The sequence below is a fragment of the Ambystoma mexicanum genome, chromosome 8 (assembly GCF_040938575.1).
Source record: "Ambystoma mexicanum isolate Mex_15411 chromosome 8, UKY_AmexF1_1, whole genome shotgun sequence".
Classification (NCBI taxonomy): Eukaryota; Metazoa; Chordata; class Amphibia; order Caudata; family Ambystomatidae; genus Ambystoma; species Ambystoma mexicanum.
The window spans coordinates 1,474,766,821-1,474,787,855 of record NC_090929.1 but is presented as its reverse complement, the minus strand read 5'-3'; the positions used below and the strand labels follow the sequence as shown (position 1 = coordinate 1,474,787,855).

The window sequence follows — 21,035 nt, the reverse complement described above, 5'->3', positions numbered from 1 at the left end:
CGTGGCCCATGCCATGGAAATTTCTTCCATGGAGATAACCTTTTCGGGAAGGACATAGAGTCCCTGCAGGCCATCAATGTGGATACGGAGACAGCCCGTTCCCTGGGCACCCTCCAGCAACACTGTTCTTCTTTTTGCTCCTCCAGAGGAAAGTCGGGAAGGTCTTCCAAAGGTTTCTCCTCTTCGTACTGTTAGCCTTCCAGCTCCACGACTCGGGAAGCATAAAGAGGCCCGTCCCAGGCCTACAGTGGTGGAAAACAGCGTTACCGTCAAGGCAGGACGCCAGCCCCGAACCAAGCCTGAATCAACCAGGACATCGGGCCCCCACCCCTGCGCATACCGGTGGGAAGCCGGCTGACTAGGTTAGTCAGCGTTTGGGGAAAGGTCACCACCGACAGATGAGTGCTGGACACTCTGGCCTAAAGACATACCCTGGAGTTTCAGCGCAAGTGTCTTCGGATCCCTCCGGTGACTGGTCAGGAGCAGCACATCCCTCAGCCCTTGGAGGAGGTATGGGCCATTGTGAGGAATTCAACCATCCGCACAGGGAGAGTGCGCTCGCCTGGGCTATTTAATTTGTTTTTTATTAAAAAGAATGAATGATGGGAGATCTACCTCTGGAAAATGTGGCACCATTCTAGCACATTTTTTCTATGCTCGCTGTATAGCAGAAAAATAGTTATGTACTCTGGGAAGACACAGCTTACCAGTGCCACCCTCCCCTGTCCTGTGTAGCTGACAGCTGTGGGTACATGAAAAGCCTCTGGCCGTGGGCAACTTGATGTTCATTTCAAGGCCCCGCGGATTTGCATCTCCATTGTTAGACCTTGCTGGTGGCGGCGAATACTGAAAAATGGTAATTAGCAGGCATCAGGGAAGGCCTGGGTGCAGGAAGTGACGATGAGACCAGAGGCCAACACCTCTTTGTAATGCAATGTGTCAACTTGGTATGAAAGCGCAGTGCATGTTCCGTATGGAACCATTCCTTTCAGAGCAGGGAAGTATGTGAATTGTAGGAGACAAAAGTCTGCCTGCAACCACCTAATGCAAAGGAGGCCCATGTTGTGACCAAGCACCACATATGGCTCAGTTAATGGGGAGACACTTTGAGGTACGGCAGACAGGAAGATGGATGGGACTTAGAAGTATGTTGCATTTCTTCCCCTGTCTGTTGCCAAGTGCTCTGATTCTGACCTGAAGCATCACTGAAGATTGTTGGTGGGGACCCAGGATTGGTTCATTAAGGTGGGCTTTGCCTGCACCAATCACTGTGGCCCTTTTGGCTTTAAAAGCAGGCTGAGCCCCTAAATGATCAGATCTGAAGACTTTGAAATGAGTAAGCAGGACGACTCATTTGGACCAGAGCTGAAGGTATAGTCTAACTTGCATCTTCCGCCAGTGAAGGAAGGCCTGCAGTTCCGAGAGGGAAGCAAGATCCCTCCCCATAACATCTCCCAGGGAACACAAGGTGCGTACCATCAAGTCGTTGCTTGGCATGATGTCCTCCTGCATCTACCTCATCCGGCTCTGCATCTTCTAGATGCAACCTCTTCAGGAGTTCCTGGATGCTCGCTGGATACAAGTGTGCAGAAACTTCGCGGACAAGATTGTGCTGGACGAGTTCCGTTGGGCGATACAGTGGTGGGGCGTCTGCTCCAACATCTCTCGTGGCACATGGTTTCAGAACCTTCCATTCCAGGAGACGGTCACCACAAACGCTTCACTGGGCGTCTGCACGCCAGCGGCCTGTGGCTGCCGGAGGAGAAGGATCTCCATATCAACATCTTGGAGCTACGGGCGGTGGTCTGGGCCCTCAAGTCATTCCTTCTGTCTCAGAAGGGTAAGGTGGTGAGGATCTTCAGACAACACTACCACAATGTTCTACATCGGGGAACAGGGGGGGGGGGTGCTTGTTCCCCGGCGCTTTCCAAAGAGGCGCAGGACTTGTGGCGCTGGGCCGTTGGGCGAGAAATGTTCCTCGTCCCGAGTAAAGAACCCCATCGCGGACTCAGTAGGGATTTGCGCCCCTGCCATGAGTGGGAACTTCGGCAGGACTAGGTGGACTGCATCTTCACGAAATGAGGCAGGCCCCATATCGATCTGTTTGCGATGGCACCTAACGCCAAATGCCAGAAGTTTTCCAGCAGATTTCACCAACCGAGGAGCCTGGGGAGGTGCTTTCTCTTTCCTGTGGGAAGGGATGTTTCTATATGCATTTCCTCCAATGCCTCTCCTGCTATCAGTCATCAACTCACTCAGACAGTCTCAGTGCAGGATGATACTAATCGACCTGGAGTGGCCGAGGCTGATATGGTACCCGGACCTTTTCAGCCAGTCGCAGTCTCCTCCGGTCAAGCTCCCTGTGGTCCCGGATCTTCTCACCAGGGATGGAAGCTCAATCCTGCATCATGACCTAGGATCATTCAACCTGAAGGCTTGGCTCCTGCTGCCCTAAAGTTTGGAGGATATGAGTTGCCGGCGTACTGCAGGGAGGTTCTCTGCAGGTCATCGCCTTTAAAGTGCTACGGTCACAAGTGGAAACTTTTTGCTACATGGTGCCGGTCTCAGAAGATTACCCCTCTAAGGGTCATGGTTCCGCAGATTACTCTGTACCTGCTATCCTTGGCCAAGGCCAGACTGGCGCACGCCTCTAACAAGGTGCATCTGGCGGCTAGCTTCCTCTACACCAGGTCTCCAGGAAGGTCTTCACTTTTGGTCTTCGCTTTGGTCTCATCGACTCGTCAAGGAGTTCCTCAAAGGACTTTTTCGATCTTTCCCACCGGTGAAGGCTCCTGCCCCGGCATGGGAACTAAACGTGGTTCTGATGGAGCTAAGTGGGGTGGGGGGAGGAAGTTTGTCCCTTCAAGCCTATACATCAGGCCCCTCTCGTTGCATTCATGGAAACTGCTTTCCTTGTGGCCATAACCTCTGCCAGGAGGGTGGGCGAGTTACAGGCCCTATCCTGCAAATAGCCATACCTATTTTCACGAATTGAGGGTGCTGCTGCAGATGCACCCCACTTTCATGCCAAATGTTCTGTCGGAATTCCACCTCAACAAACCTTTGTTTTGTTTTTTTTTTTCCCCCCCCTGAAACCTTTGTCTCTGGCTGAAAGGGCCTTGCACTCGCTGGACGTTGCTCGTGCCCTGAATTTTTATGTGACGCTTTTCGAAAGAATTCACAGCTATTAGTGACCTTTTGGTCCTGTGAACCATGGGAAGGCCGTGTCCAAGGCCTGCATCTCAAGGTGGCTCTCCGGCTGCATCATGCACTGTCATTGGTTGTGAACCGACCGCAGCCCGGCTGTCTGAGAGCCCACTCCACCAGAGCGATTGCTGCAACTACGGCATTCCTGGCGGGTGTGCCCCTGCTGGACATCTGCAGGGCTGCTACGTGGAGGTCCACGCACACCTTCATGAGGTTCTACTGCGTCAACAGGAATTCCAGGGAGGAGTCCAGAGTCTGCCAAGCCACTGCTACGCAACATGTTCGCTTGAGGTGGGTCTGTTCCAGAGGTAAGAGATGATTGCTTCTGTTGAACCTTGCCACCTCCCGTGGTTGTGTAATGTGGTACTGCTGTGCATTCGTTCATGTGAATCCATGCCAGGCCCCATGCTGGAGAAGGAACAAGTTACTTACCTGTAACTATTGTTCTCCAGCATGGGTCTGGCATGGATTCACCCCCAGGCCAACAGAGTTGTGGAGAGGATCGGTCAAAGGACTTTTAAAAAGTAAGCTGTCTAAGCTTTGTACCACGTTGAAGAAGAATTGGGTGCACAACTTACCCATGGCCCTGTTCAGTTTGCACATACAGCCCAGCAAAGATCACCATTTATCGCCCCATGAGGTGGTAACTGGCCGCAGCATTCATACACCAATATCTCCCATTAGGAGAGCATCACTCGCATAGGGCAGCAGCTGTTTTAGGTGACTAATTCCAAGACTATTTGACAACCCTAACACACACTCAAATGTATTTGCTGACAGATTGCCCCACCCCGATCAGATGACTTGCCAGGAGCCAGTGCTGACTCCGCCACTGATTCGTGCCCACTCAACCGCTGCTGCCAGGAGAATGCATCTACGGGCGCCCCTTTGGCCGACGGTGGAAAAGCCCCAGATTCAATGGACCGTTTGAGGTCATTTATTGCACTCCTCTTGAGGTTAAAGTTAAGGGACTCTGTAATTGGATCCCCTTGTCCGACGTTCGGGAGGCACCTTCGAACATTGCACCAGCATTTTGAAAGACTGTTAGTGTACATCTACATCACTTCCCTTTACACTACCAGATTGCCCCATCCACCCCAAACCTGTGCACTCGCACAGCCAATAGAAAAGTTACATCTGCAAAAGTGACGCTTTTGCTCACTATCTCTCACTCTAAGAAAAACATGGAGCCAGCGTTCAAAATACTCCATGTACATTAAAAACATTCTACTTATAGTGTTATGACTAGGTTTTTGTATCCTTACATGTGTGCAATGCATTTTATAGTGGGTATGTTTGCTATTTAGGGATTTATTTAGGAGCTTCTTTTATATTAGAGGGTTATATAAAAGGAGGCGTGGGGGAAAGGAGGACATTACAATTTCACTGTAAATAGGTCAAATGTAACTGAATATGCATTTTCCCCAAAATTTTATTTTACGCACTAACCTGTAAATGATTCTGTACACAGTAATAATCAACCCCCTTGCACTGTATTGTTAGAATATATTGGCAAGTCTCTCTTCCCGAGATTTCTAAATGCTTTTCATAACACCACCTTTACTGATGTGATGAAAATTAGTAGTTATTAATGGATGTATAGGTGCACCCAAACATACAAAGAGACTTGCACGAATGACCAAATACGCCTACCACAGGCTTGGTCTTGACGCCATAGATGTGTCTCACCCAGATCTGTCTAATAGTTTGTATAGACATGAGCTTGGTGGGTAGGAACAAAGTGAATGGCACTTGCTATGTGTGTTTGTTGATACCGCAAAGGGTCGGGGGCACCCAAGGTCCTAGTGCCACAGGAGGTACCAAATTTAATGGCCTAGTACATCTTGCGCTATGTCGGCTCAGCTCAGGGGCACTTTCCAGGCACACAATGCGAGGCTCGAGATTGTTGATCCACATCGCCTTCAATGCATCAACAATCCGAAGAGCAACCAATGCCTGAAAAGACCTTATCTGGTGATACAAGGACTAAAATACACAAATGACAAACATTGAGCTGCATGGCAGGGTGTCTAATAGGATATGAAGAAGGGGTCCTGGCCCAGGTGGAACGAGCATGTGCACCGTTCTGGACTGAACACATCACAAAACTAACATGGATTGAATCAATGGAGAAACCAGTGAAAGTGCACAGAAAACATATGAACTTTGCTTGTATAGTGCTGGAACAATATCTGAGGGGGCCAAGGAACATTGCTAGAAGACTGTTAATTCCTGATCTCAAAGGCACAGCAGCAGTGATGGATTACTATTGGGTATGTGGCCAACCAGCGTACTTGCACATCCCACCATCATGGAGGGACTATTGTTTGCTGGTCATGCTGCACTCAGCGCTAGTTGTAATCCCAGAAGTACATTTGCAAGGGAGGGCGGCAACAGACTTCTACCCCTACCATGTTTCCAACTCCTGAGGAAGAAGCAAGAAACCGGTTGCCAGCACCAGATTTGCACACCCTCCCAGGGAAAGAGAAACCTGACAAACTGTGAAGGAAGAAGAGAGCAAACTATCTGTCCAAAGACTCATTGAACTTGCTCAATTAAATACCAGATGAGTACAGACTCTAAAGCAAAGCAGAAACCTGATTTGCCTCAATGCTACTACCTGGTGTGCAAGCTGCGGCCAATGCTAAGTGGCTGCAAATTGTCAGCTGGGAACTGATACAGCTAGCTAACACGCTGCAAGGTTTCAACGTCATAGAGGTGGAACTTCGTGCTCTGAGGCTGATGCAGAATTGTTCCATCCTAGATATGCTTACTGCAATGGAGGGCGGCATGTGCAAAATATTAGGGGATTCCTGTTGGCCATTCGTGCCTCCCAAAGATGCTAAGAACGGCTCGGTAACATATAATTGAAGCTTTACACAACCCGGGAGTGCGCATGAAGAAAGAAGCTGGAATACAAAATGAACACTGGTTTGATCTGACTTTTTCTTGGGCTCCATCCTGGCTGGGGGCAATTGTGAAAATGCTGATGCCAGTCATAGTCTACATGTTGTTCTCTCATACATAAAAACTAGAATCGGGGTAGTCCCTTAAAGCATAAAGTGGATTGGGACTTGTGACGAGTATATATATTTTTGTTAAACCAACAGTATACACTATGATAATGTACAAAAATGTTTGTTAATAAATTCAATCGACTTAATTTGTTTATCCTAAACAGCGGATATCACAATTATTTTTGCCACTATATTTTCTGAAGACATTCCTTTTTGTTAAAGCAATTTATTGTGCATTTTACAAAACTACATTTTAAAGAAAAACATGTTGAGATTTGAATACACAATCATAAATGATGAAAAGTTTTAAGACGGAAATACATTTGAAAAAGACTTTAACTCAATTCATATGGAAAAGGCTTGAAAAACAGTGTCAAATTGTAAACAAGAGGTTTTAGAAACCAAAAAGGAAAATTTCTTTAGAAAAATCCAAATCTTGCAAGTAAATAAATGCAGACAGTAAATGAACAAATAAATATGAATAATAAACATATTAGGGAAAAAAACAGAAAAGAGACTATAGCGGGCCAAAATTTAGTATTGCAGGTTCCGCTATTTAATGAATGCAGGTCTTCATGTTGGCCATCTTTTGCACGTGCCAAATGGGACTGTTGTGCCAAAACAGTGCCCATTAGTGCAAGGATGATGGTCTCAATTGGGGTAGCACTCAAAGCGATTCCTGGTACTACAGCGAGCGGTACCCAGACAGATGACGCAAACAAAACCTGTATGGTAGAGATGTTTCATCACTTACATCCCTGGGGCACAATCACTCCACGCCACCGGACCCCGAGAATTACAGAGTATTGGGTTGACTTAGCTGGGGGTTTTATTTGCATGATCTGTACCCCAGAAGAATGTCCAGTCTGGAGCAAATTTGAGTTGTTCGCAGAGCATGGCTTCCTAAGGACGGGGCACCACCATACTTGGAAGCTGAGAGGTTGGAGAGCGTGTAGAGGGGGGCGGGGAGAGTAGAACATATATTGGAACTTAGCTGCTAATGACACTGCACAGAGCTTGTTAAATTAGTCTTCACGAAAGTGGGAATGTTGGGAAGGAGAGGGGGTCTTCACACCCTCCCCGCCCCCTTATGTGATACAGAATGAGAAATAAATGCTAAGAGCACATCCAGAGAGCAGGGGGAGAATGGGTACACACAGGAGGGTGCGCGATCACCTCAGTGCATGTAGTAAAAGTATATGGTAGATGCGTGTGTGAATGCCATCTTTGCGAGCAGTAGCCATTTTAGAATTTAGGCCCAAGCGCGGCATACAACAATTTGTGTTCGTATTAGACCCCTTGCATGAGCGCTTATTCCATCACCCTAGCCCGGTCCCACAGAGCCCATGAAATCTTCCATTGGTCTACGAAAGTTGCAGGCCCTCGCGCCCTGGAAGAATGCACCCTGCAAGGTCATGAGAATGGATCAGAGCGCCTCTTGGCAGTACCAGCCCATGGGATGCCCACACGAAAAAGACAGCTTTACCATGATTTCCTTGCATGCCATGGCACTGTCCAAGCCCACACCGTAAAACTTCTACACCCCTCGATCGATCACTAAGATCAGAAAGCAAGGCTGTCGTGCCTTCAGAAATGGGTCACGTGATTTGTGCAGCGAGGTGCAGGGTAGCATCAAAATGTATAGCCTAAAACTAAGGTGGAGGACCTTGGGAGTTGCTGATCTGTCTGGGAGTCAAGCGTTTGAGTTAGTGTGACCTCAGCTTTTTCTGGTGTGGGCGTGCCTTCACTGGTAACTAGGAAACCAATAACAAACGCTGGAATGGAATTACAAGGGCCATACTATGGACACGTAACTAGGAAACTATGAACAGAGACTCTGAACTGAAATAACAAGAATGCTACATGCCGAGAAGTGGAGGAATTGCTGGGAGATGGCACATTGGTGGAAAGGACAGAGGGCACACATGGCTGCAGGGCAGGTAGCATATGCACATGAACTGGAGTAGGTTCTGGAACCAACAGCAACATGTCACATCAGAAAATCATGGTTCAAAGCAAGAGGGGCTGGACATGAATTCCGTGAACTACAAAGTACTTCAGTTGGCAGCTCTGTAAGTACTGATGCACTTTGAGCTGAAGTAGGCCTCTGGGGATTGTAGTTCTCAGACTTTTATAAATGTATAATGAGGTTTCCTTATCGAACATGAGCTTTTGCAATGTAATAGGGAAGTTCCAACACCTCCCAGAGGAAATGTGAAGCCATGAATATGACTGAAATATTTCAACATGAATTTTGATCATGAATTGCGAGCTTCAGATGATCCACAGAGGGTTCCTTCTAGTATTCAGGTGGCAAAACAGCAAGAGTACTGGAGAGGCTAGTAACCAAGTCAAAATCACAAACCAAGGTGCGGGGCTGGGCTCAATGTGAGCCATTGTGTGAGCAGAATTCACATTTTAGACTTGCCTCGTGGTCCCTCTTGTCGAAAATACAATGCTCCGCATTAGGGATTACAAAAAGTCATTAGAACCCCATTGACTACCAACCATACTGGTACATTGTGCTACTAATGCTGCAAAAGTGGCTGCACACCTGGTGGATGCAATAATAAATTCCAGCTGCTACCAGCCTACTCCACAAGTGTGGGGTGATTACATTAGTGTGGTTCCAAAATGCTTAAAATGCACCCCTCTCAAAGGAGCCATATGGGATACCATAAAACAGCAATGCAGCTGGATTCCCTTTGACCACAAAAATATCAGTTCTTGAAGAAATCGGAAACAGCAAAACGTTTAGGGGTTCCATAAAATGGGACAACGGATCTCCCGAAAATGTAACTTTGTTCCAACAATCGGTCATCCCGCTTTGGGTACATCGGCCCCACCAAAGGGAGGCCTGCAAGTAGAATTTATGGGCACAATGTGTCATGTACAGCCTTATTGAGCATCGGTGCGACGAGAGGCGCAGTCTTGCTTTCGAGCTACCACTGCAAGCAATGGGAGAGAATGTCTAAACTTATTGCCTTTCTACTGGATGAAAAACAGGTGACACGTGGACACCCTGGGGGAAGGCAGGGTGGCATCCAGACATAGTATGAAAGACACATTGGCTGTTCCACACTGTGTTCAGTAATCTTTGCATTGGCCAGGCTATGTGCAGGCTGGCCTGGTTGAAGTGGTCACATCTTCTACCTGCCATCCAGTGAAATGTTTTCGACTTGGAATTTAATAGAAACCAGCTCTTTGGTGTCATCACCGGCTTAATGGGAGTAAAGTCAGACACAAACAACAAGAAGCATGGGAGTGCTAATGCATTGTCAACCCCTCCCCTTTTTAATTTGTAGTGGAAGAGTATATGGGTCCAGCTAAACCAGTGTGGCTGTTTAGAGATCATACCAGGGATACACCCATTACAGTTACCTGAAGCAAAGTTCTGAGTTCAGCAGGGAAACAGATCAACCAAGAAAACGCTCAAAAGCAGGGGTCAGCAAATACTGGATTGAAATGGGCCGGACTGTTTCCTGGTCAGTGCCTTCTCTGTTGCCGCCATTGAGGTGCAAGATTTCCCACTCTACCTGGAGTGGTATAAAAACACAGCACACAAAGTGCTTTTAAATAATTCCCATATGTGAGCACCTTGACATTACAACAAGCACTAGTGCTTCTGCTATTGTGACTATTATCATGAAGTTATACTCATTTGATCACGGTAAGGGAGTAGATCTCAACTAAGGTCAATGCACATGATGGAAAGCGTTTCCAGACATCAAGCATTAGCAGGGATACCGAGTTTACTCCCATTATTCTTTTGGTGCAAGCCTATGAAGGGCATGAGGCCGTCAGGGACTTGAGATACCGCAGCACATTTATAATGTAACACTTTGAGAGTGGTAACATTGGTTGAACCTATACTACAGTTTCTCCCAGGAAACCTCTTGTGCTTTCTTGATCTGCAGGAACCATTTTTCGAAAGGCCTATACACAGAAAATATTGTGAATGCCTCCCGTTTTGTAATGTCAAACAATCGCTGGTAATTCGTGGTGTTAAACTTTGTCCTTTGTTACGCTTCCAGGTTGTCCACAAAGATATTGGCCTGATGGCGTCTAACTTAATGGAGAGTGGATTTTGCATTATAGTTGTACCTGGCGATTGGCTGTTTAGAGACAGTAACACAACTTCTGGGACAAGCAGTGCACCAGTGTCTTTCCCTGGGCAAGAATTTGGATCAGCTAGTAAACCTCAGGCATTCATTGAATAGTCAAAACATTCGGTTTCTGGGAGCAATTCTGGACATGCGAAAATAATTTAGCAGAGTAATGCACTTTTTTTCTTGATAGACTGCAACCATGTAACTAAGGTGTCTGTCAGACTAGCTGAAGTCTTACCAGTCCTGTGTTTGGTTAATTCCTCAATGCATACTGAAGATAAGCGACCACGGGCGTTCTACATCAATAGTGTCAGCAAGTAATGGGCAAATGGGACAATATGGTTCCGTTTGCGAACAGAATATTGGGTGCTTTGGTTTAGTGGATTAAGTTAACAAATATGGAAGTGGCATGCCTCTAGTTTGGTGCCAGACCTTTTTTAAGGTGAGTTCATGCACAGAAGCTGCAAATGATAGGCCTCTGGTGAGGTATAGAAAAGTTAAAGTTGAAAGCAGAGAGACTTTCTCCTAAATTGTTTCAGCCACATTTCAGAATTAAGCAGGTGTTGGCAGAAACATAGTGAACTGATATGGTTTATGTTGCCGAGCAAGGAGTCTCAAATCACTGAAAGTTATTGACAGAAGCACGCATCAGTTGTGAATGTGAGTTGCCAAACATGAGGTTTCCCTTCTGCTGGAACTGCACTCAAGGATGTACAACATTTTGAGGGACTGTCTCAGCAAGACAAAACAAGATGCCACTCGCCAATAGATTTCCTCTTTTGCCTGTGGGAAACACTCGAGGTATATTTGTTAATGACTGCATCCAATGGGAAGTGTCAAACATTTGCTTTGCCCATCAAGCTGCCCTGAGGGAATTATGAAGTGTTAATGATCAGCTGTGCTTTGAGATTTTTTTTACTCCGCCTTACCCCTCCCCCCCATCACCTCCCAGCTGACAATAGCATGGGCTGCACAGAAGCTCAAACTTCAGTGATCTTGATCAGCCCAATGCGGTCCTGTGAACTTTGGTACTTGGATCTGTTTGCCATGTCAGTGGTGGGCCACAGCCCCCCAGGGCAAATGTAACTCTCCCTGTGGCTGCAGCAGATATGCCATCAAAAGTCGGCTTCAACCTAGAAGCCTGGCTCCTCCTATCCCGAACATGGACATTTGTACCTTTCTTCTGCACTTTATGGATACCATGGCACATTCAAGTGTATCTAAGTGCGCGCTTTAGAAAATGGAAGCTTTTGGTGTAGTAATCAAACATCGCCCCTGCAATCCGTCTTCCTTGGTAAGGCTTGCCAATTTGCTACATATAGTGGAATCTTGTTTGCAACACTCCTCAATCGGTTACCTCCTAGTGGCAATTCCAAGATAATAGGACGAAACAAAAAAATTGTCACTAGCTAGAGGGCCTACACAGCTGGGGAGCTGAATATGGTCCTGTCAAATTTGATGTCTTCCCTTTTTGAACCAGTGAAACCTGCATCATTTGGAAAGCAGCCTTTCTGGCGGACATGTCGTCAACATGCAGAAATGGTGAAGGTCAAGGCTTTTCGATTTCAGAACTCTCTTCGATTTCACCCTGATAACAATTAGGAATATGTTTGCCTGTTCTTTTTCAAGGTACCGTTGTGTAAGGCTGAGCTTTTGTCAGGATTTACTTGGGGAGACGCAATTGTGGCATAGGTAGCCCCTTTGTGGCATGCATCGCCGAACTGTATTTCTGGAAGTGCAAACAGACAATTCCCAGATGGTTTCTGTGCTTACCGTTCTCAACCATGACGGCGGACCTCCGTTTCCAGGGCAGAGATTGTTGCGGCCCAACGAGACAGAGTATTTATGAAGAAAGGAATGCCTGCGGATTATGCCTTATTAGCGGAAGTCCTTAACTTGAGGCTGTGCTTTGTTTCTGGTTTTCTTCTTCTCCTTGCCTCCTTCCTTGTTCTGCTTCTGCCGTCTTTCTGTCCTGTTGAAATTGGTTAACTTCTGCAAGTTCCTTTCTGGTATCTTTCCTCCTTGCTTGCTTGCATCACTTACTTCCTCCATCTCCTGCCAGTCCTGCTTCTTGTTGGCTTGTCACCCTTGCCTCGTGCGTATTCTTCTCCATGTGACCATGCAACTGCATTGCATTTCTCTTTACTGGCTAGCTTTTCCCGAAGAGCACCAGACCCTCTTTGGGGGCAACGAGAGTTGGTAGTGTTAAACTGTTGATGTTGTTTCCTCGGATGGGCGGGCCTATCTCTTCAAGAATAGATGTCAGAAGATGCTGGTGAGAGCTGCGCTTAGCAACTTTACTTGCATACCTGCCTAGAGTTAGAATGTTGTATACATTTGCTTTGTGGACCGAACCAAGGAGTTCTGAAAGAATTCTATTCCTGGTAAATGGGCCTGCTACCAAGTCCAGGCGGTAACAAGAACAACCATCACAAGATGGATCATTAACTGCATTAAACATTGCTAAAAGCTACCTAAAGCTGTTGAGTGAGATGAAAAGGGAGTTCCTGCTTGGAGCGGGAGTCGTCCCCATGGTGAACGCAGGGGTCTCTCCCAGTGTGGTCCTGCTTGCCTCTATCCCTAGGGAGATTATTGTGTAATGGACTCGCCTCACTAGGAAAGGCTCCCCCATGGGGAGAAATTACTGAATCCCTCGAATTGTCAAAGTACTTCCGGCTTCCTTAGGTACATTGCGCTTGTTCTGCATCAGTCTGATCACCTCCTTATTCCCCACACTGAGCCACTCCTAAGCTTCCTCAGTCTCTCCAGCATGGCCGTTGATGATCTTATGTCAGTCTGGGTGTGTGGATGGGGCACCACGACTGGAAGCCTCGCCTCTCAATCCCTCATTCATGGATGGCGCTGCTGCCAGAGCCCTACTTCTGTAGCACACCTTTGGGACCGCTCCACTCACCTTTTTGTTTTCGCCCGTTTGGCTTTGTGGGATGCATTGGACCACTTGCCAGCCCCTCACCCCCACCTTCGCAGCTCCTACAAGGAGACTAACTTCAGGCAGAATATCGCTGGGGAGGGACTCGCTCCTACATCCCTTGGGTGACTTTGGCCCCAGCTGGGGTCGTCGTCGCTGCGGTGTACTGGGTGGAGCTATGATCTGCATGTCTACTCTTTACCAGGTGCCATCGTCAAGCCTAATTTTACTTTTTTGTATTTAATGGTTGTTGGGGTTAACTTTACCTCTTGCTGCCAGTTATTGTATTGTTTATTTCCTAACTGTTATTTCGTAAGGACTTACTGTTAGAAATGTGCGCTCCAAATGTGCGCTGGTTATTGATTGAAGGTATTTAGTTACTACTTCAGCAATGGTTGAACTGAATAAGCAGTTTCGGGTACCACCGTTTGGGGGCTACTCATTCCAAGAGAACCAGATCTGTCTGTAAACATTACAGGTCCTTCCCCCTACACTTGAGCCTGAATGGGATAGTAACCAAAGGGGGCTTCAATCAGAGTGGAGAAGTTCCTTGCAGTGCTTTATGAATCGCACTAGAACTCGGAAATATGATCCTTCATGGTCGTTTCAATTGTACATTTGAATTTTAAAAATGTTTTCCCCTAAATTTTATTTTTTGTTTTTTAAATAGTGACCATTATGTAGCCAACAATACTGGACAAATGTAATCTTTAGTCCACTCCTGGGTTCCAGATGAGTTGGGAGTATTTTACTCCTCAATTTCTGACTTGGGGAGTACAATTGTTCTGGTGCAAAAAAGTAGTCTTTTCTCATGGGATTATCTTTTAAGCGACTTCAATATAGATTTCAACTATAAAATATGTATCTTTTTATAATACATATTAATTGGCAACAAGTAATGTAATTCAAATTAAATTATGCATTTGTTCACCTTTAAGCTTCCTTTTCAGATCAGACTGTAATATTCAATCTTGTTACTGTTAAACCGCTACTGGAATCTCTGATCTAAAGCAGGGTGCTGTGTGGGTCAAAGTAGTTTGTATGGTACTGTTTCCTTTTCCGTGGTAGCATTTTACAAACATTTTATGTATTGGGAGCATTTGCCTGTTTTTTTAGTGAAGTGCTATTCATACCAATTCATATTTTAATGCGAGTCGTGTTACACCCCTTCTTGCCTAGTCATCCCACGTTCACTGGTGAGGTGCAGCTGGTCTTGGTCCATGGTATTGCATTCTCCTGTGTTTCCTGACTTGGGAGTCAGCGTTTTCGAGGGCAGCCATGCATGATGTGAAGGTATGCTGTCTCTGGAGCACACACGCTGGGTAATTGGGGGGTGGAGGTTACCTCCATTCTGCATCAGGATACCCTTGGGAACTGCCAGTCGAAGCCAAAACCAAGATGGTGGATTGGGTCACTCCCCTTAATCCATGGTGGCCATATGGCAGAAAGTGCATGGACGGGGCTGGAATGTCGCTAAAATACTTGCAGGATTTCAGATGCTTCCTATCTTTTGACTTCTGCTTGCAGGCTATTTAAGGGTCTGCCTCCATGAGCAGGGTGCTTCTTAACAACTCGTGCAGTGCTTGGTCTCGCTCAGTGCCCACTTGCTGTTGAATCCCTTGTTTTTTGCCGTTTGTCTTGTTTATATATCCCGTTCTACTCTGTTTATGATCATTGTCACGTGCTGATCTACTGAACGTTCTGCATTCTTTAATTGTTTTTTTTATGTTGCTCATCCCTTATTTACTGTCCCGTGGAGAAACGGGTTTACTTGAAGTAGCCACAGCAGCAGTATTTGATGCTCGCCTACTAATCCCACCTTTTTGTTCACCTAAGGTCCTAGTGGTTCAAACATTTGGAGGTGGTCTGGGCTAGCACATTCTTTTCGAGCTCATTGGCTCTTGACTGGCGATACTATGTGGGGGTTGAAAAACAAACTTAATCTTACCATAGACGACTTAATGTACAAACTGTCTGGGTAAATGTTAGTACTTTGTTTGAATGCACATTTTTTTTACATGATTTAGACGCTAAACCAATGTTTTATTAAACTGTTGGCAACATAAAACTGATCCATCATTGGTCTGATGTTTTGCACTCTGGCCTTTCATTTAGCCACATTAACAAACCTCCAATTATTAAAAATTGGGTTTAAAGTTCAGGTATTCCTACGTTCTGTACTCCTTTTTTCTTGACTATTGATTTCTTATATTTATATTGAAAAATAGGTGCTCAGCTTTTCTAAATAGCTTGCACTTTATTCCTTTGTTGGTGTACTCGACTTTGACTTTAAACTTATGTCCTGTTTTCAAAACCCTTTTTGTAATTAAAATTGCATTTTCAAGGTGACCAAAGATCATCACACCTGATCTGCCTGGAAGAGCTTCACTGCTATTAGTCTGACCCCTAATTTCACTTGGTATAGATCTGCCCCAAAAATGTTAAAGGAAGAGGCACTTTTTACTTATTAGTTTGTTTACAGTTCTTCTTAGCGTTGTCATGCCTATGGAAAGTTACGGTTAGTGTAGCTTCACCAGATAGCATTTGTAAATTATATGTAATCCTGTTAAGATTTTTTTTTATTTGATATGACGGTTTGAAGCTACTGCAGGGACCTTTCTTTGACTTAACATATTTTAAGGAATAACTCCTTTTGTTCAGACTTTCACAACAAAGGTAGAAGTGATTTTCAAAAGGTGTCTTGTTGTGAGAAAAATAAACCTCAAGTTCAACTGCCTGAGTTTGATAACATTTGTTTCCTTTTGTACCCTAGGCAGCACGTCAATGGCCTCAAAGCTTTTTCCAGACATTCTAATAGGGAACAGGGAAGGTAATAGTAGGCATGTCTTCCATTCAGATATTGGGTGGGATAAATAGTTTAAAGACCTCAATTTGGTAACTTTTGTTTCCTTTTGTCCCCTAGGTAGCTCACCAGAGGTCTCTGAACTTTTGCCAGACTTTCAGATAGGGAACATGGAAGGTAATAATAACCAAGTGTGCTTCCATGTCAGACTCTGGGTAGATTAGTTTGCAGGCTGACTGAGCTACCACAGTTCTTGATATGGCTGATTTTTATTTTGCTTTAACTACCAATTTGTTTTTTAATGCTTTTAAAATTGTAAACCAGGTTATAGTCCAGCATTTTTACAGGCGATATCCTCACACTGAGAATTGCAGAATTTCACAGGTTATCCTCTTCCAAATCCGAAGTTGTTGAAACACTACTACAACATGCTGCGTCTACTACTTTTCGGCTTGTTGCAACTCTTGTACTTTGAGGGTAAAGTCTAGAAATCACCACCATTCGGTAGCACACAGCATGGACACCCGTGCTTTGCTTTATCTTGTCATTAGTGTGCAGAAGAAGTCCAACAACTTGGCTTTAATGTTTTCTGCACTTAAGGACTACACTCCCTTTTTGCATACACCCTTTGTCTTTTTGTGCCATTTCAGATTGAGTTTGCAGTCTCCATCCCTACAGTGTAAGAGCGACAAAGGCAAGGCAATATGAACCAGTCAAATTTTGTGGAGTGCTTCCTGTCGCCTTCAGGGTGCTTCAGAGTGGTTGTTGGCCTTGGGCAGAGCAACATAACATTAATGTTAAACATGACCTTATAATGGAAGGACATCGAATCAGATATCCAGCTATGTTCCAAAAAAACAAATAAAGCAGTGGGGGGAATAAATACTTAATTAAAAAAAAATCTAAACTGAGCAATGCTCCAATAAAACTAAAAAAATGCAATTCGGCTACAAAATCTCAATTTAGAATGGAGAATTACAAAAGAAAACACAAGTGTAGAGCAATGTCTCTAGTTATAACTGAAGCTCGGGATCCCAAACAGAGTTGTGGAAGAGGGAGCATCCCCATAAAAGCAAAAGGAAAGTGTACATTTAAAAGCACAATTTCAAGTTTACATTTCCAGCAAAGATGCATTTGGGGACTAAATACATAAATCCTAACTAAGACGTCTTTGCACAACATGTCACAGGAGTTGAAACCTGAAATGATGTAGCATGACATAGCATGGTACCCCCCAAACCAAAGAGGAATAGCATAGCATTTTAAAAGCAAGGTAGAGAATAGCAAATACACAATCGGGTAGAATAGCTGAGCCACATGGAAATTATATGCTATAATGGGTTATTTATAATACGCTTAATACCCAGAGTTCCAAGCGCGGACCCGGGGATCGAACCTGTGGCGCTCCATGTCATCTTGCTTCGAAGGCGAGCATGTTGCACCTGGGCTATCCTCCTGTGGCTTGAATTGCATAACATTGCGTAGCGTAGCATGGCAGGCATGTAAGGTAACTCAGCGTTACCCCACTGCAAAGTGAACATGCCTCCAATGAGTCCCCCCCGCACGACCTTTACAAATGCACAGCTCTGCTCCAGACCTCTAATAGGTTTATGACTTGTTCCTTCCCCAGCTCCCATCCCTCTACTGCTCTCACATGTGATAGTAAGCCAAACGTATGTGGTTTCCCCAGGGGTCATGCCATAGGGGCCTGACCAGACCTGACAGTTTAGCTGAGAGTCTCCTTTATTTTCCTCATATTATAAATTTCGAGGTAACAGTGGATCATACAGTATTTTTCTCTTGCTTTTCTCAAGGTTGGTGTTTATGTATGCAGTCGTAGGAAATGTATATTTTGAACAGTAGTTTAAAGTAACCTTTGTATCTGGTATTACCCAGTGCTCTTTCTGATCCGCAGGAGCACAAGGTGCTAATTTTTAGAGTGCTAAAAATCCATCTTCCACATGGGGGTGCTAGTAGTAAAACACTTTTTATTTTTTTCCATCTTTGTACAAATCAAAGTTAATCACACCTGCTTTGAAACGACTTTTACATAACTCATAAAGTAGCAATTTGTAACAAAATGTGCTTATCCTTTTTCTAAAATAGTGCACAGTTAATACAGTGATAGTATTACACTTTATCGCTGAGCAAACCTGACCAATTGTAAATGCATAGTCAGAAAACATGCTACCTCTATCAATCATATTCTAACATAACAATGTAATTAAAATGCAAAAATATCTGAATTTCTAATTGGACAACACCAATGGCAATGCGGGTTGATTTGAATAGCCCCATTTAAAAACAAATATTATGTATACAATCATCTGATATTTTTCAGATCATTATCAGGATGGTTTTTACTATGATCGGGACCAAGGGGACGACGCAAGATCCAGACACATAATAAATAATAATTATTTTTATAATTAACATGGCTTCAGGATACTACTGATCAGGATACATGGCCAGCTACTCCTACAAATGAGGCTGAGCCAGACGTAGTGTTTGGGGATACTGATCCTACTGATCAGCCAGGGGATTCTTCCCCAATTGTTGACCAAATACTTAATAGCATTCTAAAATAGGCTGTAGAACATTTCAAAATACATACGAAGTCAGTCAGTCCGTTCTCTTGCTTAATTGTGCCTTCTCTCGTCACACCGTCTCACACGTGCAGTTAATCCACGGGTAGAGAAAATGTTTATGGCATAAACATATGACCGCCTGTACATTCAGGGTCATGCGGTCTCCGATTCATTGGTAGTCACTTCTACCAGAAAGCGGGCAGGGGTTCTATCTACTACGAAAGCAATCCCCAACAAGGAGTACAAGAAGCTTTATGCCCTGGAGTTACAGCTTCAGCATATTCCACTCGTATTGCCAACAACCCCACTCTCCTTGCTAGCTAAAGTGATGCACAATGGGGCTTACTTTGGGACGTCTTAAATAGCGTTCCTGAACCTACTAAATCTCAGCTGCTATCTATAGTTGAAGAGCAGGCAAGTGACATAGAATCATTTTTAAAATACTCTGGACTCTGCTGAAACAGTAGGTACAGTTTTAGCAGAGGGCACCTTATTTAAACGTCACCCCTGACTTTGTAACTCGGGGTTCAAGCCAGAGACTCTAAAAACTCTCAATAAACCGATAGTCAGCTTTACCTGGGAAAGTAGTGGATGAAGCACTGGAAACAGCAAAAAAAAGCACAAAATTCTTAAAACTCTCAACCAAATAGCTAATATACTCTTTGTGCCGGTAACACCTGGTGTTCCCTTTGGTCCCAGTCCTCCTTCAGACCGCCACAATCTGGTTTTACAAGCGACCTCTGGTATTCCGCTCAAGGGTCTTCGGCCACATATCAAACCACGCAACAGTAAGGATTTTGCTGTGGCAAAGGAAAGGGTAGGAGTGCAGCCACTAGAGGCTCCTCTAGCCCTGCCAACAAGTGGCTCACCTGTTCAAAAGGAAGCTATAGAACTTGTCCCAGCAATAGAGGTAAACAAGGGTATTTATTCAGTATACGTCCTTGTACCCAAATAGGATCTAATCATGCGTCCCCTTTTTATATATGCACCCTGCAAACAAGTATGTCGAGCATCAAAAGTTCAGGATGACAACTCTGCAAGAGCTAATTCCGTTTCTAAAACAAGGGGATTACATGGCTACATTAGACATGGAAGATGCATACTTTCATATTTCAGTGTTGCCAGCGCATAGGAAATACCAAAGGTTCAAAGTGGGAGGAACTAGCTATTGGTTCAAGGTTCACCCCTTTGGCATAACCTCGGCGCCAAGAGTGTTTACCAAGGTTCTAGTAGTTGTTGCAGCACAACTCTGCAGGCAGTCCATTCCAGTGTACCCTTATCTGGAAGACTGGCTGATAACAGGAGACTTGCATCTAGCGTGTCTGCAAAAAAAAACAACAAACAATAGACTTTCTCTTTCAATTAGGGTTTGCCATCAACAAGAATATATCCAATCTAGTTCCCAGCCGAGCAAAGCAATTTTTTGGAGCTCTAATTCAGACGGAAGACTGCATGGTCTTCCCCTCCAACGAAAGGGTACCAAATATGCGTTTTCAAATCCCTCAGTATGTTGCCAGATAACTGTATGAAATGCCATGCACCTTCTAGGAATGATGGCTTCCTGCATTTATCTAGTGCCACACGCTAATCTGCGCATGCGCCCGATGCAAGAGTGGCTCTCAAGCCAATGGTCTCCGCCAAGTTGAACAATTAGTGGTTGTCTCGAAAGCCGTCGTATTATCATTGAGGTGATGGACGAGGGAAAACGTTTTGAAAGGGAAATGATTCACCACCCACTCAGTGGAGGCCACTCTCACCACAGACACATCCCTATCACGGTGGAGAGCACACCTTCTCCACCAAACGGTGCACGGCACATGGTCACAATCGGTCACGAACAAGCACATCAACCTGTTGGAGCTACTGGCAGTGTTCAAAGTACTAAAAGCGTTTCAACATCCGCTACAAGGGAAGACAGTCCTAGTCTTAACAGACCGCACGACAGCCATGTTTTAAAATTTTAAAAAACAGTGGGTGGGGGTGGTGCACACTCTGCTGGGCTGTCCAATCTACCCCAAAACACATGTAAGTGGGCACTCAAGTACAACATGTTCCTCCTGTCAGAACACGTTCCAGCGGAACACGATCTTCTGGCAGACATGCTCTGCAGAGATGCTTAACTGCCCATAGAACAGGAGTGGCATTTACACAGACATTTTACACAATCTCTTTTCAGACAGGGGATTTTCAGGGAGACCTTTTTGCAACTCTGGAAATCGCACAATGCCCAAACTACACTGCCAGGTATCTCCAGACATGATAAAGGGGAACGGTCCCTGGATCAAGTGGTCAGGAAGATTTTCTTATGCTTCAAGCCCCCTCCACCCTCCGACCCCGCAACATGTCTCCTCAACAGGATAGCTCACAGGATACACAAGGAAC

At 45.1% G+C, this 21,035-nt stretch overlaps 1 protein-coding gene across 3 annotated transcripts in view; it reads left to right on the top strand.

The window, feature by feature from the left end:
* The window catches only part of LSR (lipolysis stimulated lipoprotein receptor), a 624,987-nt gene that overhangs the window by 190,590 nt on the left and 413,362 nt on the right, over positions 1–21,035 (top strand). For 2 of the 3 annotated variants that reach the window (XM_069611644.1, XM_069611645.1), the window contains exons 4-5: positions 16,036–16,092; positions 16,186–16,242. The exons of the other annotated variant lie outside the window; for it this stretch is intronic. In XM_069611644.1, coding sequence (XP_069467745.1) covers positions 16,036–16,092; positions 16,186–16,242 — 114 coding nt within the window. The remainder of the gene's footprint in view (positions 1–16,035; positions 16,093–16,185; positions 16,243–21,035) is intronic. 3 annotated transcript variants of the gene reach the window in all.